Source organism: Paramacrobiotus metropolitanus, unplaced genomic scaffold, assembly GCF_019649055.1.
Source record: "Paramacrobiotus metropolitanus isolate TYO unplaced genomic scaffold, Prichtersi_v1.0 Parri_scaffold0000005, whole genome shotgun sequence".
Lineage (NCBI taxonomy): Eukaryota > Metazoa > Tardigrada > Eutardigrada > Parachela > Macrobiotidae > Paramacrobiotus > Paramacrobiotus metropolitanus.
The window spans coordinates 265,147-280,536 of NW_026570225.1; the positions used below are offsets into that span (position 1 = coordinate 265,147).

At 42.9% G+C, this 15,390-nt stretch overlaps 2 protein-coding genes across 4 annotated transcripts; one reads left to right on the forward strand and one right to left on the reverse strand.

Moving 5' to 3' along the window:
* Positions 1–1,058: 1,058 nt before the first annotated feature.
* On the forward strand, positions 1,059–8,949 carry LOC129581277 (protein O-mannosyl-transferase TMTC2-like). The gene is made up of 11 exons (XM_055472260.1): positions 1,059–1,749; positions 2,810–3,381; positions 4,231–4,325; positions 4,408–5,222; positions 5,405–5,490; positions 6,050–6,238; positions 6,425–6,499; positions 6,595–6,716; positions 7,251–7,332; positions 7,434–7,548; positions 8,510–8,949. Exons 1-11 carry the CDS (start codon positions 1,655–1,657, stop codon positions 8,754–8,756), a joined length of 2,493 nt encoding a protein of 830 aa, XP_055328235.1. The 5' UTR covers positions 1,059–1,654; the 3' UTR covers positions 8,757–8,949.
* Positions 8,950–10,927: 1,978 nt separating this feature from the next.
* On the reverse strand, positions 10,928–14,963 carry LOC129581091 (nuclear hormone receptor FTZ-F1-like). 3 transcript variants are annotated; one of them, XM_055471977.1, is made up of 6 exons: positions 14,807–14,963; positions 13,783–14,264; positions 12,992–13,252; positions 12,692–12,927; positions 12,355–12,613; positions 10,928–11,822 (listed from the first exon to the last, which is right to left on the reverse strand). In XM_055471977.1, exons 2-6 carry the CDS (start codon positions 14,156–14,158, stop codon positions 11,572–11,574), a joined length of 1,383 nt encoding a protein of 460 aa, XP_055327952.1. In that variant the 5' UTR covers positions 14,159–14,264; positions 14,807–14,963; the 3' UTR covers positions 10,928–11,571. The 3 variants fall into 3 exon arrangements, with proteins under 3 accessions (XP_055327952.1, XP_055327950.1, XP_055327951.1); XM_055471975.1 differs by having other exon boundaries at positions 12,992–13,261; XM_055471976.1 differs by lacking the exon at positions 14,807–14,963 and adding an exon at positions 14,569–14,747 and having other exon boundaries at positions 12,992–13,261.
* Positions 14,964–15,390: the final 427 nt, after the last annotated feature.

Sequence of the window (15,390 nt, forward strand, 5' to 3'; positions counted from 1 at the left end):
TGTTCGTGAGAAAACACCGCTACAATGTCTTAGCGGGGTATTATGTCGGCCTGGTGTGGGCGTCCAAAAGCGTGGCGTTTGCCGCCATAAAATAATAAAAAAGGCGTGTCAAGATTTTCGTGAAATGTGATCTATTCTGCAATAATTCAACAAGATGCAAGTCACTCACTCTTTCATGTCGATTCGGCGATGAATTTATGGATTACTGCCTTTCATGAACCATGACACTATTACGCGTAACCTGATTTTAACCAGCTCCATATTCTAAAAAAGTTTTAAAACCTTTAAGACGCGTTCACTACACTTTTGCGTAACTGTCTGCTATGCATGTTAAATTTGACTTTGTAAATTTAAGTCAATCTGGACTACCGCAAAATCGCGTTGCAAAATGTTTAAAATAGTATTAATAATTGTGAAAAGATTTGCAGAAGCACAATGAAAACAGGCGCATTAAAGAGCCACGATGGAATGTGCGGAGATAACGTTAATTTTATAAAACGTTTTAATTTGAATAATTATGTTTTGAGACATGTACTCGTATTATAGCATAATTAGCAAAGACCTTTTGTTCTGCTGGCTCAGTACTGTTAATGTAAGTTGAAAAAAACATGCTGTGCGTGTATTTACAAAATTGTAGTGCGATTTTATCGCTTTCACTATAAATACGTTAAGTAGTAGTCGCAACAATGTTCCCATAACACGTCCAGTGCAGTGTGCCTAATGCCTACTCGAGTATACTGCACTCTCCTCTGGATACCCGCGTTATTAGCCGTATTGACAGCCCATTGGCTATCGTCGACGGCACTTCACTCGCATACAAGCTCCGCCCTAGATTCGGTAATAGTGATCCCATGTCGTTCTAAATTAGATCTTTCCCGTTTTACTTCTCTCTAAAACTGTCTATCCTCCTGGGAACCGAGGCCAAATCGCCCGCGTCTTCAGTTTATTCTCCTGCAACGCACAGCCAGTATTAGACATATTGGCACTGGGCATTTTTCACTGCGCCCGATACACGAACACAGAGCCTTATTGCATTGTCCGACCGACGACACCGACATCGCCGCGCTGTTCGGTTAATATTATACTCTCATTTTTGAAACGCACTCCGCATCCACTCCGGAAGCCGGGGGATCCGCTAAGGAAATTGTCCTGCTCTTACCATTAACACATTGTCCCACATCGACTACAGGCGATTAGGATACGCTTGTAACAAGTGTGCTTGCCGCTGCTAACCGCATTTTTAGCACAATTGTTGCGTATACAGATACGACGCAGAGTTGCATCGGCCGTACCAGTGAAAGTGACCGGCTGCGTTGCGCTGCCGGTTGTGCCAGCGGATTTGTTGTGCCGGTTGTTCTTTTGATCATAATCATATTGATCCTGTCGGCAGTGATCACGGCTCGAAAAAACAAGCCTCTCTGTCTCTCTCCTCATAGCGATGATGTGCATGCTGATTGAATGTTACAAGATTGCTTATAATCGGCATTTTGTCTGGAATGCCGCAGAGTGTCATGACGGATGTTGATCGGTCTGCATTGTTTTGTGTTATAGTTACTAGTATATGCACATACGATGCTTGAACTACTTGGCTAATTTTTCCCGCTTTTAACTGGCGTGGGAGGCATGTGTTGGAGGCTTTTTCGACCGTTACCCGATGATGCCGATATACCGGGAAAGTTTTCTTATTCCCATTTTAGCCGGTGCCGTATACTGGAACACACTGGACGCGGAGTTTGCCTACGACGATAAGTAAGTCAACACACGCGCGGCCATTGTACATCATTTATCTTTTACACAGCTGAAATCAAATATTGCAATATTATCCCCGCCATCTAAATCTCATTAAACTTTCATGAACAATGTCTAATGGACCGCAAGGATGTACGACACATAACCGGCTTGCAGTGCGGCTATCTATCTGGGTTTTGTTTCCTGTCCGGGTAAATGCCAGGCCCGGTTTTTGATAGCTTTAAGAGTATCAATGCACAGCCCATATACAGGATTACGCGTTACGCTCCAACAGCTCGGCTGATAGTCTAACGATGCCACAGCATGTTCAGGCATTTACGCTCATCCACAACCTTAAAATGTTTCCTGTTGGATTTTAGTCCATATAAGTCACATGCGCATATTTGGTGCCATTTCTTGACTGTATGTATAAAAAATAAGGATGATGCATTAGCTTGTCTCTCCCACGTCATGCTATTTACAGTATGCATACAATATACAGCGGTCCAGCACTGAGAGATTAACAACTTAAAACAAAATTGTAAATTCACTAATTACTTAAAGTGCTATAACACTTGCACCACAACCTGTTGACTCTGTAACAGTTTAAGGAAATATTACTTATTGATCGTAATCAGGGTTTTGTTTTTAACAACTTCAGAAAACATGTTAATGAGTGTTTATAATACAGTATAATTAGCATTCACTGTCAACTATGGTTGGGTACTACTGGTGTGACACGCTTATTATTAGCGGCATGTCCGACAATGAAGAACTGCACATCCACATAGAACTACAGAAGAAATAATATACGTCTGACAAAGGTAGCATTATTTTATATGCTGAATGTTTCTACCATTTTTTTCAAGCAGCCTAGATATAGCGGTATCAGAGAAGCTGCAATCACAAATCACAGTTTTTTCATAATAAAAAGCTACCGACAAAAGGTTATACTACAGCCGTACCACCGTACGCACCTCCTTGCGAACGTCTTGTTTATGCAGCATTCGCAGTGACGTTTGTGACTTGGGTTATTTAAGTAATGCACATCTAATTTCTGCGGCATTATATTGTTTTCCAGTCGAGCAATCCTCGATAATCAGGATTTATTGCCCGACACCCCATTCCATCAGCTGTGGTTGAACGACTTCTGGGGCACTAAGCTAACATTAGGGGGCAGTCATAAATCCTTCCGTCCCCTGTGCGTGGCCACCTTCCGTCTGAATTTCCTCCTGCACGGCTACGCTCCCGCTGGCTACCATGCGCTCAACGTCCTTCTCCACATGCTGGCCACGTTTCTCTTGCAGCAGCTACTGCAGCAGTTGTCCGGCGCGGGCAACCGCCTGCTGGCGGCGCTAGCCGGCCTGAGCTTTGCCGTCCACCCGGTGCATACGGAAGCCGTGGCCGGCGTGGTCGGGCGGGCCGATGTGGGAGCCGGTGTACTGTTCCTGCTCAGTCTGCTGGCGTACATCCGCTATTGCCAACTCCGCGATCAAGTGGTCAGTAGTGGAAAGGCCATCCCGCCAACAAATCCTAATTTACCCGCTGAACAACCACTTGCCAATCCCGTCAAGGACCACGAAGTGTTCCCATTACGATGGCTTCTTTTAATTGCGACTTGTGCCTGTGCAACATGTGCCTGTTTATTCAAAGGCAAGTACTGTACTGTGTATGTATGACTGGTCTCGATCATCAGCTGCGGGACAAAACATCTCTTAACTTTGCTCGACACACTTGACGAAATTTCATTTGTGTTCGACCGGACTAAACATTTTGGAATGTAAATTACACTGACCAATTCTGTACCACAAAGCGGGAGATGCTGATTTCATAACAAATTTGCAAGAGTATGGTCTAACGCAACTTGTTCACCATTTTCTAGTAATTATTATAAATGGGTATAACCGGCTGCCGTAGTGCATGTCAGTCCAAAAATATGTAGCATTAAGAATTAACGATTATGCGAAGCTGCTGCATAATTAACGCATGAGGTCAAAGCGGTAATTTTACTCGTCCTATCGACTGCCGGTTGTCGACAGCCAGTTTTGTGAATAGGTATATCACAATTAAAACCATCCCGTAATTAAAGCTCCAGCATGTAATTAGCTGTATAGTTCGTAGTATCCATAAATCATCCAGGCGATTTCGGTTGAAGTGCGATTTCGGTGGTTTCGGTTGTGATCCATCGGATCTGGCGCGTAAACATTTACATGCCTTGAGAAAAAAATATCGATTCCGTCCGAATTGTTTTTTCAAAGCGTTAGTGCACACCGCGAGTTACTGTAACGGGCGCTGATCTTCCCATGCTCCGGGGTGGCGCCACGTCACCGTTCACCCCGATTGCCTAAATCAACACGGTATCGGGGCTATTGGCCTCTATTTTAAAATTCTCAATCACATCTGATCTTCCTCTTGATCCGTATCAGTTTTCCCTCGTTGTGCATAGTGCATATGTGCACATATTAACCCCGCAAAATCAGGCCTTATTTGAACTTTTTGCAGAAACCGGCATAACCGTCCTGGGTGTGTGCATCATCTACGATGTGGTGGTCATCCAAGGATTCACCGATTTCCATGAGCTGGCATCGTTGACACATGTAACATAACGCGAATATGCGATGCCTCTAACAAATGTCAATATTGATCGCGCATTAACCATGGCCAATTGTCGTTATACAGAAATTATCCAACAAACGTCTGGAGGGTGTTGTGTGTTTGCTCGGCTGGATGGGTGTGGTCGTGGGAGCGCGGATCGCGTGGATGGGCAACATTACGCCGGTGTTCGCGGCCAGCGATAATCCAGCCGCTGATTCTCCCAGCTGGCTGACCCGTACACTGACGTTCTTTTATCTGCCGGTATTCAATTTCCAGCTCTTGCTGTACCCCTGGACACTCAGCTATGACTGGTCCATGGGAGCGGTAGCGTTAATTAACACGTTAGCCGATCGGCGGAATATCCTATCGATCGCGTTTTATGCCGGTCTCGTTGTGGGAATAAAAAACCTCTTGCGGATAATTGGCAAATTAAACGATGGGGAAAATCGTCGAGCGCCGGATATATCGTCCCATAAACGTCTCGTCATCGCACTGGCTATCCTCATACTGGCATTTTTGCCGGCTAGTAATTTATTCTTTTATGTCGGCTTCGTGATCGCTGAACGGATTCTCTACATCCCCAGCATGGGCTTTTCCTGGATGATGGCGGAAGGGCTAATTAAGGCCAGTAATATCGCTAAAAGCGGTGTACAGCGGCGGTCAATAGCTGCCGGCATATGCCTGCTTCTGTGTTGCCATTCGTTACGCACATGGCGCCGCAATGCCGACTGGGAAACGGAGGAGCAACTGTACATCGCGGGGGCCGCCATCAATCCGGCAAAATCATGGAGTAATTTGGGTAACATTTGGAATCAGAGGGGTAAATTAAAAGAAGCGGAAGTGGCCTATATCACCGCACTGAATTATCGACCAAACATGGCGGACACGCATTATAACTTGTACGTCTATATAAGCAGGGTTAGGTCATTTTAGATGCTGCTACGGCCACTAGTCCATCCAACCCGATCTTGTCAATATCAATTATTGGCGGAAAATGAATTATGAATGACATTTTAATGGCTAGTGGTCGGGTTGTCTTCCCCTTCTGTGGAGCGCTTGTGGTATTCTGTATTTTGTGTAGGGGTCGATTACTGCAAGACCAGCGTCGCTACAACGAGTCCATTGCCAGCTACCGCAATGCCATTTACTACCGACACAATATGGCAGGTGCGCATAATAATTCTGCAAAGCTTGTGTAAGCATTATTCGGACCTTTCGACAAAATACACGTGTACTATGGTTTACTTTTGCACGGTTTAGTTTTTTGTTAATTTAACCTGTATAAAATAATATTTCTATTTAAAATGTGAAATAGCCCAGTAACATAACGCGGTCCAGTAAATCTATAAAGTATTGCGGATACGTTACTATATTGTATGACAAATACCTAGTAATTATATTACTATCTGTAAATGGTGCGTTAATTCTGAAGAAATAGTGGGCGATCGGTTTTGTTCTTTTTGAAAATGTTTTTGTCAAACCGCTTAAACATATTGCATATTTGAAGCCTGAAAAGGCGGTTGTATTTACGTATGCGCATACGTTGAATATGTATGGCGTCATGGACGGCAGATCGATTGCTCATCTATTTTGTAATTTTGCAATTGGCGCATCTGGTTACCTTATTAAACACCCGTAGCGTGGAATAGGTCACTCTTTCCATACATATAATACGGTATCCCCGGCGTTTCATTTCTATCTGATGTGGCCCTGTTTAATTCCCTAGTGGCCTATCTTAATTTGGGAATAGCCATGCAATCAGTGGCGCGCCACGCCGATGCCAAAGCGGCCTACAGGCAGTGCGCCCAGCTGGATACGGGTCGGCTCAAAGATCCCAAGCTGCACGAAAGTGCGAAAATTACGTGTCTTTTTAATCTGGGCCGCTTGGCCGCCGATGAGCAACAATATCAGGCAAGTCGCAAATAATAAGTAAATATAGTACTTAAATATAATGCATCACAATACTGCATACGCGCTCCCACACGCAACCCGAATTTTCCCCCCTTTTGTATCACGGGGCCGTTGCGTGTCGGCAAATCTCTTGTAAGCTGATTAAAACGAGTAATAATCATGCCAATATTTATTCATATACTGCAGGCAGCAGTGGCGCTGTACAATGAAGCGGTCAACAAGATGCCGGCATACTATGCACCACAGAGCCTTTATAACATGCTCGGTAGGATGTCTCCTTTGATAGCGGGGGTTTAATTAACTGTGCCCGAATGATCCAGATAAATATCCCGGAATATTTCTGTACTGTTGTATTTCCAGGTGAAGCATATTTTCATTTGAATGAATCCGCCTTGGCCGAATTGTGGTACAAAAGGGCACTCAAAGCTAAGCCGGACCATGTACCGGCACATTTGACCTATGCAAGGTTTTTGTACAAGCAGGTATGTCGCAAGCGTATACCCTGTTGCGTACTGTGCACTGTTTGTAGGGTATCTGTCTCACTCTATGACAAAAAACACAAAGTTTGTTGAAATAATACTCGAAATCTGTTGGAAAGTGTTATTCGATCGCCCGGGCAAAAACCCATTGGCCTTCCATTTGCATGAAGTGATTGTTAGGATCTCGTTCGCACTTGATAAGATCCACTTAGCACCAATGCGGGTGTGAAAATGTACAAACATTAATACACTAATTACCATAGCGTTATAAAGTGAAACTAGTACTAGTTGCTGGAGTCCGCGTCAAATCAAAATTGTCTGCCATTTTTACACTTGGAGAAAACAAGCAAAAATAAACACAATACTGTAAGCATAAATTTATATTATAGTAGAAATTTTATCCAAAATTATTTTTAGAAATAATTCAGAGAAGTAAATTCAACAAATCCAAAATTAAGCTCAGAATGAATTCCGTACGGGTGCTGCGTATTACAACGTAATATGCATTACTTGGGTGTTCACAACATTTTCTTGCAGAATCGCACAACGGACGCTGACCAGATATTCACTACAGTCTTTCATGCGGCTCCGAACGATTCAGCCGTATATCATTTCTATGGTAAATGGGAATTCGAGCAGAAATTATCATCATGAATGCACACAGAAATGTTTGCTGGTGAAGATTGATAATAGGCATTGTATTTGTATTTATGTGTTCAGGACAATACTTGATGGACACTGGACGCCAAGGGACGGGCATCCAGTTTCTGCTCAAAGCAGCGGAAATGTATCCCAATGACTTTCAGAGTCTGACTGTTGCCGCCGGTGCCTTAAGGTGAGAATCCGCTCTCTGGACCACTGCACACAGAGGAAACTATCAATCATAACCGGCAATGTTCTTCCGCTCATTCATCACATCAATGCACGAGGCAAATTTCTCCCATTCGCGCATAGTTTACAGTTGCATGCATACGTACTGCAGATGTGCAAGATTACAAAGCATTTCCACAATCGCACTGTAGCGACACATCTGGGCCGACAATCGAATGCGCGTATTTGCATAACATGACAACTGCACATACTCTTCCAAAACAGAACATTTAATTAACAAAGTTTTCAATAGAAGTTAACTAGTTTATGTAGGTAGCTAAGTTAAAAACAGAAAGATTTATTTGTAGCTTATTGATACAATTTTCGGGGTTTTTTCTGCACAGCCCCACAAAATACGTTAACTTGAGATTACAATTAGTGTAAAGTAGTCTTAAAAATTTAATTATGTGACAACGCTTCGGCATACTTGCTTGTGTAGTATGTATACAGACGTAGATGCACGACTGACCTTATCATAAATGATTATTAGTACTTTAATTAGCTGTGGATGGCGAAATATAAAAGAATCCGCAAAGTGAATGAATCGTAATATGCGTACAAATTCTTACAGAAGAATGCATGTTATTACAGTGCACATGTACATCGTCTGCGAGCTGATTGAGGTCACGTTAATTAAAAGCGATGCGGTACAACTGTTGTGGACGGAAAAGCTTTTACTTTAGTTGGCATATATCTGTATTCTGCAGTGTGCTGACCGGCATCTGAATAGAATGGCCAAGCCATTGAGTAAATTACATTCCCGCAACATTTATAAATAGGCAGACCCACTGACAAATGTAAGCTGAAAGGAATGTTTTGATGGATTCTTAAGCCTGTCCATCAAGCGTCCATCGTATGTGTGTATGCGCTGTGTGACTTCCGGTCTAACAGCTGTCTAATCCCTCTGATTTCTTCCTTTTTGACAGACAATTTGGTGATAATATTAAATCGGAGTATCTCTACCGTCGTGCCGTGGAGATGGAGCCGTTTCAAGTGTCCGGATGGATAAATCTCGGCGCGATTTTGCATTTGAATGGACAGTGGCGGGATGCCGAGCAGTCCTATCGGCGAGCATTGCAGCTTGATCCCCATAATCAAATTGCCATGGATAATTTCAACAAGCTGCAGAAGCTCATGCTGCGCCACAACCATCATCATGAACGCAGATTTTAAAACGCAGTAATCCTCTGCCAATTGCCACTGGTCATCTGGTTTCCATATAAGTAATCTGCTCTGAAGAAAGCTGTCGCTTCGCCGTTATGTGAGATAAGCGAAGAAGAGCATTTCTTCGTTCAGTGGGAACACAGCTGCTGCTGGATAACGTGCTCCAGCTGATCTCTTTCTCAAATTTGCCTGTGACAATACATTCGCTAGTTTTCAAAGTTTTATGTTATAAAATGTAATCAGGCAATAAAGGAATACAGTATAATATTGGCGCATGTACATGTTCCATACATGGCGGTTTAATTTGCATCAGCAGAATTAGTGGTCCTTCCGGTGTCCGATGCGTTTCGAATGTCCGAAATGTGGCCGAAATTGCGTTTGTCTATTCTACGTGTACTTACAAAGTACCGAAAAGCCAAAGACAGAAAGGATGATAACAAAGACAGAAACATAACAACAGGAGAATGTATAAAAAAAACGAAAATGGAATTACGAGTAACTGCACTGATAGTAATAATGCCAGATGCGTTTTGTGCAGTACAGAGTTCGTGAAACAGCAATAAATCGACAATCGGTATTGCTTGCGCGGGCGCAAAGTATCAATTACCGCTAAAATGCAGAATTTTAGCACTTAAAAATTAATCGTCACATTTCCATTAAGACAAGTTATTGCTTACCAATAACCAAATGGATATTTGTTATGAAAAAAAATCGTATTTCCTTATGACTTTAAATTTATTCTATATAAATCTGCTGATCTGGCCGTAGCGGTAGTGGCTTTATGCCGATTAGAGTACAGTAGATTTTTTGTGTGCAAAGCGTTAAACCATCAACTGTGCAAAATCTGCATTCCATGAGCTCAGCACTTACACTGATGGTTGTTAAGATTAATGCACCGGCACATTCGTTTTGAGTTAAACATGTTACTTTTCCAATTTGTCCCGACACGTTGAACGGACATTTGTTGTCTGCGGCACTTACTTAGCCAGTGTGTGACACTGACCACACAAGCTTAACGCTCATTAATGTGCGTACAACTGCAACGTCAAATATTTTGTAAAAATTACAGTGGCCCACTTTATACTGCGTTTTAAGTGACGGAAACAAGCAGCGTCGCCGGCGCATATCCTAAGCTGTATGTTTTTGATCCTCTTGAGGGCTCTTGTATTTCTTTACCAAGTGGTCAGTGCATTTTCGCCGGTAAAATGCATCGGATGAAGAAGAATCTACCGGGGAGCAAACACCACAAGTGGACTTAAATAATCGAACTGCGCTTTTATTCGGGCGGTTTATTGTCGGGGATTTTCAAGGATGATTAGCGCCCTCCTGGCCTAATATTTGAGTAGCTTTTAAAGTGAAAAATCTCCCAATATAGGAAAGTTCACAGCCGGCATTCGCCGTGGTGGGTTGTTGTTAATAATAATCCGGTTTGGATCGATATAACGGCTGTCAATGGCCGCGGTTCAGTTGATTGTTGACAGATTATAATGTTATTAAAGTAGCCGTACAGGTAACACAGCCGACATCGGCCACTGATATAAAGAAAGAGCAACCATGACGGCACTTTATGGATTTACCGGATAATTGCTCAACAATCAGCCGAACATTGCTTACTGACAGGATACGTATGCCGTAAATCGACAGCATCCCTTTATGAGAAGTTAACCAGTAAGGTCAATCGCCACCACGCATAGAACGCTATCTAATTGCGTAAATAATTGTTTTGATTACAAGATCGCCTTAGAGTGCTTTTTCACACTTTGCATCTCCTTGTTCCTTTGTAAAAAGGGAAGCAAATGCTCAGCTTCCGGCGTGCGACTGGCAGACCGAAGACCAAAGATACCACTAACTTCACTAAGTGAAAGCTTCAGCAATGATTTTTGTTTCATTTCATGGCACCAATTTATAATTTAATTAGTAATTCGTGGGTCGTGCACTGCATAATTTTGGGCGGAAGTTGTAACCATCCGGCAGGTGTTTTGTGCTCAACAAATAAATTACCAAGTGAATGGGCCGAAGCTTCAACATACACAGTCGGGAACGGTTACGAACTTACGATTAAAGTCCGAAGCACTTCCGGCAACACTTCTTCCGATTCTTAAGGTGCATCTGCATATTATGATGCATATATCCTGTATAGTGTACAGTGCTCCAAACAACCCCCACTCTACATATTTACCATTACATAATTTATTAATTTTGTGCTAAAATCGCATAGAATAACACAAAGCCACGGTATGCATTCGGACGGTAACAGAAAGTAAAAGAGAAAATCAAATAATTATGACAATAATCGACTTGTTAAAAGGCTAACACGGTAAGAACAGAGAACAGCACCCGCCAGTGCAATTAAATAACAAATCGTCATCGGATAAAAAAGCCTGTAACAGCTATTGCGCATACGCAGTAACACCCAATAAAAGCAAATTAACACAACTAAAAGCCAAGAGAACAAAGAAACCCTTGAAGCAACTAACAAATAGTACTATGTTTGTACGGATGAACTGAAAACAAAGCGGCAACAGAGGCAAATGACAGATCCCATATCACATCTATACTGTGAAGAAGCGGAAAGAAAACTTTTTGACCAACTACAACGTAGAACTTCGGGGATAATGCGTCTTAGGAAGAACCAATGCTATCAAGTTAACACCTGTCCCTTGAACCGTAGCCACACAGGATTATACTTAACTTACGTACTGCAATTTCGCAACCCTGCCAGAAGTGATAAGAGTTTAAAAACGTCCGCGCACACGAACCATTGTACAACAACCCAGATCTACGGTGAAAACCGCGGTCGACTCCCGGTATTCTAGCCGCTGCCTCAAGATTCCCGCTTCATCTCGATCATCTCCAGCAGGAGTGTATCGTCGAGATAGCCATCCTGGCGGGCCTTGGTGTACAGGTAGTGTTCGCCTTCGTCGGCAAATTTCCGCATATCCGTCACCAGGGACATGAAACGACCAAATCGACCCGTGATTCCCGCCTGCGTTTTCATGGAATCGTTCTTCAGCTCCTCTTGGCACCGGTCGTATGCCCATTTGATGGGACGCTGCTTCACCAACCCAGGAACAACTGAAGAAACAGTGATCTAATTATATATGAACTGATGCAAAATAATTCATAATCAATAGTCATCTCTGCACCAGACTAAATCATGGGTCACAAAAAAGGATTTAGTGCAGCACCTTGCGACAGCCTTAAAAAACGGTTAAAACCGAACTTCAAAGAAGAGAAGATTTTAATTATCGTACAGACTTTCTACCAAAACTTTTATGAAAACGATTACACTAGCAGAATAACATCGCACACATAAATTACTAACTACATAAGCATGTTACCTAAAACAAAACTAATTCGATGTTTTACTGATTTATAATAATTTTACTTTTACTTAACAGTATAGGTATTACCTTTGCTAGCAAACTATCAAAAAATAATTAACTACTTCAGCAGTCTCTTGAAAGTATATAGTTTCGAATTTCGTTAAATGCACTGTTTGTGGTACGCTTAGAAAGTAATACTAATCGGCTGTCACTAATCTTTTTAGAAAACAGTACTCATTTGTTAATATCCTTTCTGGTGCATCGCAATCCTAAAAACTTACATGGATTCAATAATAAAATCATCTTGATGTTAAGAAAGTCGGCGCGATTTATAGCCAATTCCCGTACTAACTCCACCATCCTCTGAATGGACGCGCAGTTGGCCGGATGTCCCAGGGCCGCGATTTCCGTCATTTTGATCGTCGATCCTCCGGACAGGTGTTGGAACTCGTTGATAACATTTTGTGACAAGTGATAGATGATGTCGAACATGAGGTAGGAATTCCAGCCGAACTGCAGCAGTTTCTTCTGGTCTTCATACTGCCAACAACAACTGTTAGTAAACAACCCTTGTTCTTGGAGAATCTATAAGCAGCGTTTGCAGAGAACATCACTTACATCCAAGGAATCAAAGAAAGAGGAATCGCGCGCCCACTCCACGAACGAGTACACTTTCTTATCCAGCACATTACAAATGATTTCCAGTGACGCCGCGTTGGGTTTCCGCTTGGTTTCCTCCTCCAGGACTTCCAGTAGCTGATCCTTCCAGTCGTCCTCCAGCTGGACTGTACTCTTCATCTGTGCTACCAGGCGCGGAATACGTGGCATCAATGCTGCAAACTTTGAAACGTTGTCTGCAACAAGCACACTATATGAATTACATTGCAGTCGAAACATAACCCCGTTTCCAGCGCATACCCTGATCGTTCTGATCACCGGCCGAGGACGTCGTGGGCGATTCCACGCTATTGGCCACTGTGCGCTTGCGATTGGGTTTGGCATTGCCGATGGTTTCCTGGGGAATGGCGGCGCTGGGCAGATTCTTCTTGTTGGCCCGCTTCGTGCGCCGCACCGGGGGCTCCTCATCGGAATCCTGATTCTCCGACTGACCGGTGTAGCGGAACGATGGATGGGCGCTGCTGCTCGATGGGCATCCACGAGCGCGATCCTGACGCACAGCTGCAACAGCTAACGTTGCATCAGCTACAGCTTACGATTCACTGGCTTTAATTCAAGCCAATGAACATCCCTGCATGGATAATTATTTTTCTGCTTCTTTTAAAATACAAATGTATCACCGCAGTTAACTCATAATCATTGAGAGTGTTTTCACTGTTTTGGAAATTCTCAAAAGTCATAGACTAAATCTGTTAGGCTATCAGCTGCAAAATCTGTTCACAAATACTTAAAATTCAATATTATCATGGCAAATTCAACAATTAAATACTTTATTACAAAGATCTATTAACATTTAATACTCAACAGTCTAACTAGAAAGGAATAAAAGCGCAACAATCTATTCCTGGAAATCTGATCTCATTTGCAGAAATATTGCTCGTAATTTGTAAAGATACCATATAAAACAAAACAACATATAAAAAATTATACGATACCATATAAAAATTACAATGAAACTGTAATGCTGATATTAAAGTGATAATTATTAAGCAGATTTTACGCATAACCGAGACGCTGCAACTGTCACGTACCGTCGACTTTCATGCCAGCGTTGATGCACTGCTGGAAGCGACAATAACAACAGCGTTGTGTGCGTGCCTTGCCCAGGCGCTCCACGGGGCAATTCTTCTCCAAACGGCAAGAGTAGGATTTGTTCTTCTGGATCGTTCTCCGGAAGAACGCCTTACAGCCTTCACAGGTCCGCACTCCATAATGGTAGCCCGACACTTCGTCCCCGCACACCTTACACGGCTCCTTGATGCGGCCCGAGCTGGGTGCGTTGTGCGGTGAATCCTCCTGCTCCTCGTCCATCTCGGGGGAGAAGGAATTGTTATCGGAATCGCCCGACATGAGAGCGTTCCCGCGTGCCCGTTTCACGGAGCGTCGCGCTGGCATGACGATCAGCATTCACAGCGTCCTCCTCTGATAAGTCTGTCAAGCGTTATCAACGTGAATGAACAGGAAATTCTGTAGAATGGAAATGATATCGTGTCGATGAAGAGGAGGAAGAAATCTGTATGAAAAGAATAGTACAACTTTAATTTGGAATAATGACTAATGATTTAATTTTGTTTTCCATTTCGTACTGCAATGCAAGCAAGTCACAATTTTTATAACAGCAGAGACACCCCAGCACAGCCCGCAATACTGTAGTGGTATGCAGCAAACGCACAGGCAACCGCCCTGGAATCGACTTGACAATCGCCGAGTGGGGGTGGTTCACTGACTGTTGCCTGTGTTGTTGCACTCATAAAACTGATCATTCTGTCAATAATAAAGATATCCGTAATTACCGATCGAGTATTCTACTTTCTCACCTTTCACGCTATTCGGCGTATGTAAAATTTCAAAATCCAACAACTAAACTATGGGTTTGCTTGACTGATTAGGGATAAACGGGAGTATTTGTCATAACCGAGCCAACATACATCGAAATGTCAATAAAAAGCAGGCAGCCCTGATTTTCCACTCGACAGCAACGGCAACCATTCGGAACCCAAGCATTGATTACAGGGAATATCGGTACTCGTTGTAAAGGTTACACAGTGGTCTTACCTGAATAAGAAAACAAAATCGCGCTTCCTGTCTCCAGCGACAGTTCCTCCTCGAAGGACCCTCCGACGATAGTATTATCAAGACCCGGATGTACTGCAAATTATCAGCAATATGGCAGCGTGCTCGGCATTCTGCAGCCTCGATCTGGTGTTCAACTTCGTGCTAGAGAGGTCATGCTGCTAATTTAAGTCCAACCCACACCCCGTACAGGGTATTTGGGTACTGACGCAATAATTCAACAATCCGGTAACTTGCTTGTCCTTGCCCATTGCTGCCTCCCGTTTTAACAACTATTATTCTACAGTAGTAAAATCAGTGTTACGCTTAATGATCCAGGAAACGGCAGGAAATCTTTTGAAACGGGCAGGTGAAATTTTAGGACTAAAATCTTGAGGGGGAAATCGAGGAGTAAAATGAAATCTTATTTTAGGAGTAATTACTTAGCATAACCTGGAAGTATAATTTTACAATTCTTAAAGAATTTCAAACATTCCACTTTAACTTTTTTCCGCATGACGGATTTTGCCTGCATAGAAGAACTCTCAACAGCCTCTACTGAGAAAAGTTCGACCAGATGATAAACA